Below are 8,697 nucleotides of genomic sequence, written 5' to 3'. Positions count from 1 at the left end.
ACAAGTTAATGAAATATTGCTGCTGATTTCAGGAATATTAAAGTATTGTTATGTTTCCAAGCTAACCAGCGGCTAACTGGCTAGCCTGCACCACGTTAGACGTAACGTTCATAATATGGATGAGGGAATATTGTAGCAAGTTAATGTTGGTAGTAGTTTAACGACAGGGTGACATAAAAATGACCAGGATTAGTAACAGTTCTACAGGACGAGCTCCTCCGTGGCTGTAGTTCTGTTCGGTCTGTGAGGCTCCGCCCTCTTCCCCTGAACCTCTTCAGACACCCACAGAACCAGGAAACAATGTTCTCCTCCTCTGACCACTGCTCTGTCTTCTTGGACTCACTTTTAAATGTTTTTTGTCCGATTTGCGCTAACATGACCAGCCGCTCGCAAGCTTAAAAAAATGGCTACTTTTCATTTTTGGAGGACCGTCAATAACCCCGCCTACCACCCGCCCACTTCAGAGCAGAGCTGTAGCCCAGAAGCTATGTGGGGCCAGCGTAGCTCTGGTTTTTGGCTCCGAGAGCTGGAGCTATGTTGGTGGAAACAGAATGGCTCGGAGCCAAAATACGCGCTAGCTCCAAGTTAGCTCCAGCTCCTGCCCAGTGGAAAAGCACTATTAGTGGCTGAAGTTGGAGCAGCAGAGCGATGAGCTGCTCCTTAAAGGGACAGTGTCCTGAATGTGGTTTACTTTAAAAACTACTTTCAGCAACTCAGAGCTGCCCTGAAAGAAGCAGCACTACATAATTTAATCACACATTTCAGCCTTAATGAAAAAAATGTCAAAAGTGGCAGAAAATGTTGATATTGTGCTGCTAGTGCATAATAAAAGGGTCTTTGTGGCCTTTTTGTCCACTGACTTTGACCAATTATTGTTCTTCTTGTAAAACTATTTTGAAAAAAATAAATAAATCAAGTTTATATAGCCTATTGCCATTTTGAGAAAAATATTGAGATCTTAATATTGGCCCATATCACCCAGGCCTAAGGTTTTATCTTTTTCCATCCATCCATCCATTTTCATACCCGCTTATTCCCGTTAGCAGGGTTGCGGGGGTCTGCCGGTGCCAATCTCCGGCTCTCATAGGGCGCTGGGCGGGGGTACACCCTGGACAGGGCGCCAGTCCATCACAGGGCAACACAGACACAGACAACCATTCACTCTCTCATTCACTCCTATGGGCAATTTAGAGACTCCAATCAACCTTACGGTCATGTTTTTGGATTGTGGGAGGAAGCCGGAGTACCCGGAGGAAACCCACGCAGCATGGGGAGAACATGCAAACTCCACACAGAAAGGACCCAAGTCCACCCCAGGGCTTGAACCCAGGACCTTCTTGCTGTGAGGCGGACGTGCTAACCACTAAGCCACCGTGCGCCCGTTTTATCTTTTTTATTTAGTTTAATTATTAACATGGGTGTGTTACCTAAAAAACAAATGGAAATCACTAGACTAATATGCGGCCTTGTTATGTCACAAGTGTTGCTAATGTTACACCACTTTAGTTTAACAAAGTAAAAACATTGTGTGACTAAAATAACTTGTCAGCCTTTTTGATTGATGTTAGGCTTATATGAGCTAGCCTTGTGTTTACCACAGAATGTTGTGGAGCAGGTATATGTGCGTGTCGCGGCCTCGCGGGTGTTGCAGTAGATGTTAAACTGGTTACCGGCATGGGGAATCCTAATCTTAGAGGACTGTCGCCGAAAAGTTGAGCAACCCCATAGCACCTGCAAAAGAAAATGTCTGGAGCCGCCCCTGGCTACGTCTCACAACATGGCCAGAGTGAAGAAGTACAAGTCAAAAACAGATAGTGTGGAGGAAGAGTGGGATTGCTGCGGCTCTCATAGCTGCCTTCATGTCCTGGGATTAGGGCTGGAAACATGCTGAATGACGGCTGGGGGGGACCATGGCAACGCCTGGGGACTGAAGCAGGTTGACATCAATCCAAACGGCGGAGGGACATGGGACAGTGAGGAGCGACACCGACAAACTCGTTTATTTCATCAGATCAGCAAAAAGTAAGGAAGGACTACTCCAATGATGTCATTGTCAGGGCTCAGTCGTAGAAGAAAAGGAAGAAAACCCTAATATTTGGTCATTTATGATATATCATGTTTTTTTTCCTCTTTGCTGGTCTAATCGAGGCACAACCACTGACATCAGAGGGGGAGAGGGTGTTTAATTATTCTCCCGAAGAATGAAATGGACACTTCTGCTTATCACATATCTTGCTTCCCTGTCAGTTCTTTTGCAAAATCTTTGAAGAAAATATATTTTAGTCCTAGAATTAAAGGTAAAACAAGGTCATGGTAATGGTATAGTGGTTTCCAAACTGAGGGGATTCATGACACTGGGGCCTGAGGACGGCCTTGCTGAAAATGAGTGTAAAATGAAATAACAATTTAAATTAAATTAAATTCAACTTTATTTATTTAGTGCTAATTACAACAACAGTAATCTCAAAGAGCTATCAAAATATGAAATTTGTAATAAAAAGGAAAAAATTATTATTTTTCAACCTATTTTGTCCTGACATTGTTTTTTGTTTTTTTTTTTCAAAGGTCAGTAGAAAATGTTTGGGAATTAGTGCGTTAATAATAAGGAGCTTTTATTTTTCTTTAGAGGTGTAAATAACTGAAATAAACATTCAGTAGTCTTCATGTAAAAATGTTCTGATATTTATTGTTTTTCAGTTGTTGGACTTTTTTTTTTTTTAATGGTGGAACATTTCTGAGAAACCTGTCCATCAACTCTTCATAAATAGGTCATTTCCCTTTTTTGGCAAGTACAAAGCTTGCTTTCAACACGCCTCTTTGTTCCCCGTGTAGCAAAATGCGTATAAAAGAGGAGCAGATCTGTGACTGAGACCAGGTTTGATTTCTCTTCCATTTTAAGTTCACACAACAAACCACAATGAGAAGTCTGGTGTTTTTACTCCTGGTATCTGTGGCCAGTGCTAAAGTCTTTGAGCGCTGTGAATGGGCCAGAGTGCTGAAGACTAATGGGATGGATGGATACCATGGCGTCAGCCTCGCTAACTGTGAGTAGCAAGTGTTTTGTATTCACTCGTAAAGAACCACTGAAGCAAACATGCAAGAAAGAGGAAGAGGAACCACAAGATTTTTGGTGCACACGATTTCAATCACAATGCAGGAAACAAAGAATTTTGCAGCAGATTCTGCACATAATGATCACTTAAAATGCTGAATTTACTAAATTCTGTCAGAAAGTAAATGAAGCAGCAGTGTTAATTTTATTTTTATTATTTATTTTTAATGACAATCACTAGACTATGACGATTTTTTAAAGAATACATGTGGATGAAAACTGTATAAAAATATATTGCTATTTTTGTTGATAAACTATAATTTTGTCACATGGGGTGAAATCCAATGAGAACTCTTATGATCATTTGATCTTATGCATTGATCACATGAAATGTTTCTGTATGTATTCACAAACATTAATACCGTCCCACTTCAGGTTGATAAATGCTGGTTGAATCTTGTTTTCATTTTTTAAATTTTGGCACATTTTAGTCAACTTTCAGTCCTAAAATAGCTGATGCCTATACTTTCAGTTCAAAAAATGACTCGCCCCAATCCGAACCGAAATAAATTGATAATTTTTTCACCCACACCGCCCCAACCCGAGTGTTACCCACTGACCCGCGCATCACTAGTGTGCATGTATATATGTATGTTTATGTATGTGTGTATGTTTGTTTATATGTCTATCTGTGTATATGCATGTATGAATTTATGTGTTGTGTGTGTGTGTATATACAGTATACACATACATATATATATATATTAGGCTGAACGATTTTGGAAAATAATCTATTCGTGATTTTTTTTTCCCTGAATATTGTGATTACCGTGGCCCAAAAACCCTGATGCATACCGAAACCGTGGGGAAACTGTACCGTTGCATCCCGAGTGTTTGATAAAGAATACTATCTCATGCATCTGATTCTGTAAGATAAAATCTATGAATTAATTAATAAAGCCTAAGATGTTTTTGAGAGAGCTGCTGTTTGATTGATAATATGTACTTAGCAAAGTTTGTTTCTTAGGTTTAGAAATGAAAATGAAGAATTCTACTTATGAGATGACATTAAGATTATGGAGCTTCTTTTGGTGATTCATAGTTAAGAGAATCTGATCCTGATCTCTTTGTACATGCATACCATCCTCTTTTTACTAACTCTCTGCAGGGGTTTGCCTCTGCAACTGGGAGTCCAATTACAACACCCAAACCATCAACCACAACACTGACAACTCCACTGACTACGGCATCTTTCAGATAAACAGTCACTACTGGTGCTCTGATGGCAGCCGCACGCACAATGCGTGCAACATAAAATGCAGCGGTCAGTGACTAACCAACACATACCTGAGCTACATCCACCTATAACTTTCTACCTTTAACTTTCAATCATGTTATTCAAAAATTCATCACAGTTTTATCATTTTGAATCACATTTTCAAGAATATTTTAATTCCAGGTGGCTGCCATTATTCTACAAGTCATAAACAGGAGTTGTGACAGAATCTGTGAATCGACTAAATGATGACTCATGTGTCTCCGGCTTGTGGAACTTCAGCCACGCACATTTTAAGTGGGAGTTAAGGCCCCTTAGGAGTAAACATGTTCTGTATTTCAGCCGCCGGAACCACCATTTTGTCAGTTTACAGATTTTGTCACATCATCTACCTACAATGGGACTCCAATGAATTTTAAAGAAAATAAGTCGCGTAAACCTCTAGTATTATACAATCTTTTGATAGAGCATGCATTTAAAATTCACTTTAGGTATTTTTTAAATGAATGGATCTTCTTTCTTGTACTTTGAACAATTTCAGAAGTGTTTTAATGCGATTAAAACACTTTGTGAAAATGATCAGCAGTAAACTGTAATATTAATGAAGATTTCAAAAATATTTAAAGATATGAAACACTTGGATTACATGAAGTCTAAAAAAGAAAAAAACGGCTTTCATCTGCCAACTCCATCACAACAGAAAGTTATGTTATGTGTCAGCGTAATGCGCCTCTAACGAGGTTTGTGAGCGTTATATCATAGAGTAGATGCATTTACAGAGAAGTTTAAGGTATTCCCTCATCTGGGTCGCAGCACCAAATTTGTAACATTTTTATTTACCTCCTTCCCAGATCTTTTAATTGAACAGCTCCAAGGAGGGGCAACAAGAGTCATATCATTTCGATGTGGTTTATTCACAAGCAAAGTTTAGTAGTGTTTCTCAAACCTTTTTGGCTCAAGTACCCCCTTTCTCTTATTTCTGAATCCAAGTACCAACAATTTTGCTCAGATTAATGTGTGATAAAACACTTTTTTTTTTAAATAATCATATTGTAAATAAGTGGAATGATGAAACAGTATTTAGTGCCTCCTGAATGGGTTTATTTCAGCACTTTTTATCATTTCCGGTCATCTCACGGCTGGTGTGGGACCAAGACTGACCCTTTTTATTTTCGGTTCATGTTCTAATCAAGACATATATCATCATTAGTATGATTATCATTTTCAACTAAAAGTAAACATAAAACCCCAGATTTGTTTTATGCTTTTACGCTGTAGTGCCATTGCCTATCCCTAGGGGTACACGTACCCCTATTTGAGAAACACCGGTTTAGTAGACTAAGCCCAAAGGTGGCAAAAATACTAGTCTTCAGTACTCAAGTTAAAGTATTGACAGTTGCTCCCTTACTTGAGTAAAACGTTGTTTTTCTTTTTTTTTTTAAAGTACGTGCTACTAAATGTACTTAAAGCTGCAGTTTGTAGAAACCGAAACTCAACCTCCCTAACCGGTTTTTATTGTGAATGCTCTTAGCAACTGTTTGTGACTTTAAACTGTTGCTTCTCCACCTTGATCTGCCTTTTTCCACTTGATTTGTTGTGTAACTGTTGTGCCTAACTGTTGAAAGATCTCTGATTGGCTGACATCCAGATTCCAGGAGAAGGAGAATGGATTCACTGTCCACTACGAACACTTTGGATTACAATCTGCTCAAAGATGATTATGGATTTTTGACCAAAAATAGAAGAATACTGTTACATAGAAATACATTTAATCTGTTACCATTGAACATCTGGAGAATTTAGCACTCATTATAGATCAAATTTGTAAATAAAATGTGTCAAAAAAAAAAAAAGTGAAAATGCTGAACAAAACTCAGAGCAGCCTTGAGTTTAACATTTTTAAAAACTTGAAAATGTTAACTATAAAACTAAGGAACATGCCGAATAAAACAAAATCTCAAACTGCCAACATTTTTCATTTAGCTTCAAGAGAATCGTGTTCTCCAGGTTTCTGGAATAGAGATGTGTTCTTTTTGGTGTGAAAATGAGTCCCCTTGTGCTAAAAAGCCTTTTAAAGTCAGCTTTGCGGGTGTTAGTTTGCGTCTGGAAGATGTCTGTATTTCTCCATATCTGTGTGTCTCTCTGTTCTCTGTGCATCTCTCCTTGTTCAAAAACGAGAAAAACAAGCAAACCCCTCATTGCACCGTACTAATGAGAAGCTGGTACAGACGCCCACATATCACAGGGCACACCAACTCTGCTTAGCTCACTCGCTGACCTCGAGGTCATGTAAAACAGTGCATCGTTTTGTGTGTGTTCAAATCGAACATGTAGAGTTTCAGGGCCTACCAGACAGACATTAAAAAAACACAGAAATAACCTTTTAGTAGTGTAATAAATACAGAATGTCCAGACTGTTTATATGACTTTTTATCTTGTAGCTGCTCAAGCCTGCTTCACTTGTACAGAACACTTTCCGACGTTCCGTAAATAGCCCCTCCCTCTCTTCTTCTGTTATTACTCACAGAGCTTCTGACTGATGATGTCACTGTGGCAATCACCTGCGCCAAACGGGTGGTGAGAGATCCCAATGGCATCAGAGCATGGTAAGTCCTGATCACGGGCCTGACTGATGGTTTGATGCAGTAGTTACCGTACATGTTGTTGTTGTGATTCTCAGGGTGGCCTGGAGGAAGCACTGTGAGAACAGGGACGTGAGCTCCTATGTGGCAGGATGTGGAGTTTTAACCAGCACTGAAGCAAAACATCAAATCCTTTGAAAGTTGTGTGCTAATAAAAGTTCTTCCATATCTATTTTATTTGTGCAGAGGTCATCTCATTTAAACAGTTAAAAAACATAACAAATCATTTTCAGGACTGAGTATAAATTGAGCTATTCAAGGCATTTTGTTCTTTGCAGTCATTTTCTTTGCTTACACTCATACACTGTGCTGTCAGAACTTTTATTTTGAAAAGTGTTAATTGTTTTACTCTTAGTAGAAATTAATGTAGTAATCGCATGTCTGTTAAATTCGTGTCATCCTAAAATTATGGAAAAGGTTATAAGATTGAAAAAGTTTGCAGACTTTCCAAATACAGTAAGTCACTGAATCCCAACCTCTTTTGGATTATGACCCAATTCCTAATTTCATTGTACCTTGTGTATAATGACAATAAAAAACATTCTATTCAATTTTTATAACACAGATTTCCAGTTTTTGATCACGTTTGTTGTCTATGTAGCACATACAAAGTGGCCAGGATTGGTGCACAGAGTGAGAAGATGCACCCTCTCATATACCGTATTTCTTTTCTTTTTCATTTTACTGCATCTTATTTGAACTACAAGTATATAATACATCTGTTGAAGATTGTGAGTTGTGTTTAAATTTGAAAAAGAATAATAATTAGGGACAGGGGTTGGGAACCGGAGGATCGCCGGCTCAAGTCCTGGTGCGGACTAAAAAAAAAAACAAAACTTATTCTGGTATCTGGAGAGGTGCCAAGGCACCTTTCAAGCACTTGAGCAAGGCACCAAACCCCAACACTGCTCCCCTCATTGTAAAGCAACTTTGAGTACCCAGAAAAGCATTATATAAAATTGATGTATAATAATAATAATAATAATAAATATCAGGCGACCCCAAGGTTGAAAAACACTGATACAAGCACTTTAAAAAATAATGAGTTATAGTTACTAAAAAAAAGCGGGTTCTTTCGGCTCCCAAGTGGCTCCTTAAGATTTTTTGGTGCTTAAATTTATTTATTACCAACAATAATGTAAAATTATGCGCAATATGAATTACCAATGTAAAAATACATGCACTGTATATTTATATTTATATATCACATAAAGAGTTATAAAGTATAAAATAGATTAGAAAGTGCAAACACAAATGTTTAACTATTTAGAAATCACCTTAACAAACTTTTAGCTTTTTACTACTGAACACATTTTATATAAAACAACATACAGAAGCTAACATATGAATTAAAATGCAAAAGAAAATGAAAAAAAAAAAAATCGGCATCCAGGTAAAAGTTTTCTCCTTCAGTGAAGTTTGGCATTGACAAAAACCAAGTGCCTCAACTTCGAGGGGTTGATCCCGGTGGGTAAAGTGATTTTGCTACGTGAGCAAGCAGGAAGTAATGTCGAGCATGCATGGAGTTACCAAGAGTGCGTAAAAAGTGACGGCGTATGTTCACGTGTGTGTATTTTGAAACTAATGTAAAACCTTAGCCCCTCCCCCCTCTGCTCAGCCCACGACACACACATATTGACCAATCAAATGTAGCGTGAAGAGAAAAAAAAGAGAACGAGATCCCGTCGTTCACGTCAAAGATCCGGCTCCGGTTCGTTGGCGACTGA

General features: G+C 38.5%; 1 protein-coding gene across 1 annotated transcript; it reads left to right on the top strand.

The window, feature by feature from the left end:
• Window positions 1-1,690: 1,690 nt before the first annotated feature.
• LOC114472797 (lysozyme C-like) lies at window positions 1,691-7,145 on the top strand. The gene is made up of 5 exons (XM_028462044.1): window positions 1,691-2,022; window positions 2,900-3,044; window positions 4,221-4,376; window positions 6,856-6,934; window positions 7,009-7,145. Exons 2-5 carry the CDS (start codon window positions 2,918-2,920, stop codon window positions 7,106-7,108), a joined length of 462 nt encoding a protein of 153 aa, XP_028317845.1. The 5' UTR covers window positions 1,691-2,022; window positions 2,900-2,917; the 3' UTR covers window positions 7,109-7,145.
• The last annotated feature ends 1,552 nt before the right edge of the window (window positions 7,146-8,697 follow it).

Source organism: Gouania willdenowi, chromosome 12, assembly GCF_900634775.1.
Source record: "Gouania willdenowi chromosome 12, fGouWil2.1, whole genome shotgun sequence".
NCBI lineage: Eukaryota > Metazoa > Chordata > Actinopteri > Blenniiformes > Gobiesocidae > Gouania > Gouania willdenowi.
The sequence above is the reverse complement of the archived record's forward strand: the minus strand, read 5'-3'. Positions and strand labels throughout refer to the sequence as shown.

Coding starts and splice junctions, on each gene's coding strand:
- LOC114472797 (XM_028462044.1), top strand. CDS start 2,918: ATGAGAAGTCTGGTGTTTTTACTCCTGGTATCTGTGGCCAGTGCTAAA. Junction 3,045..4,220: donor TGGCGTCAGCCTCGCTAACT/GTGAGTAGCAAG, acceptor AACTCTCTGCAG/GGGTTTGCCTCTGCAACTGG. Junction 6,935..7,008: donor CCCAATGGCATCAGAGCATG/GTAAGTCCTGAT, acceptor TGTGATTCTCAG/GGTGGCCTGGAGGAAGCACT.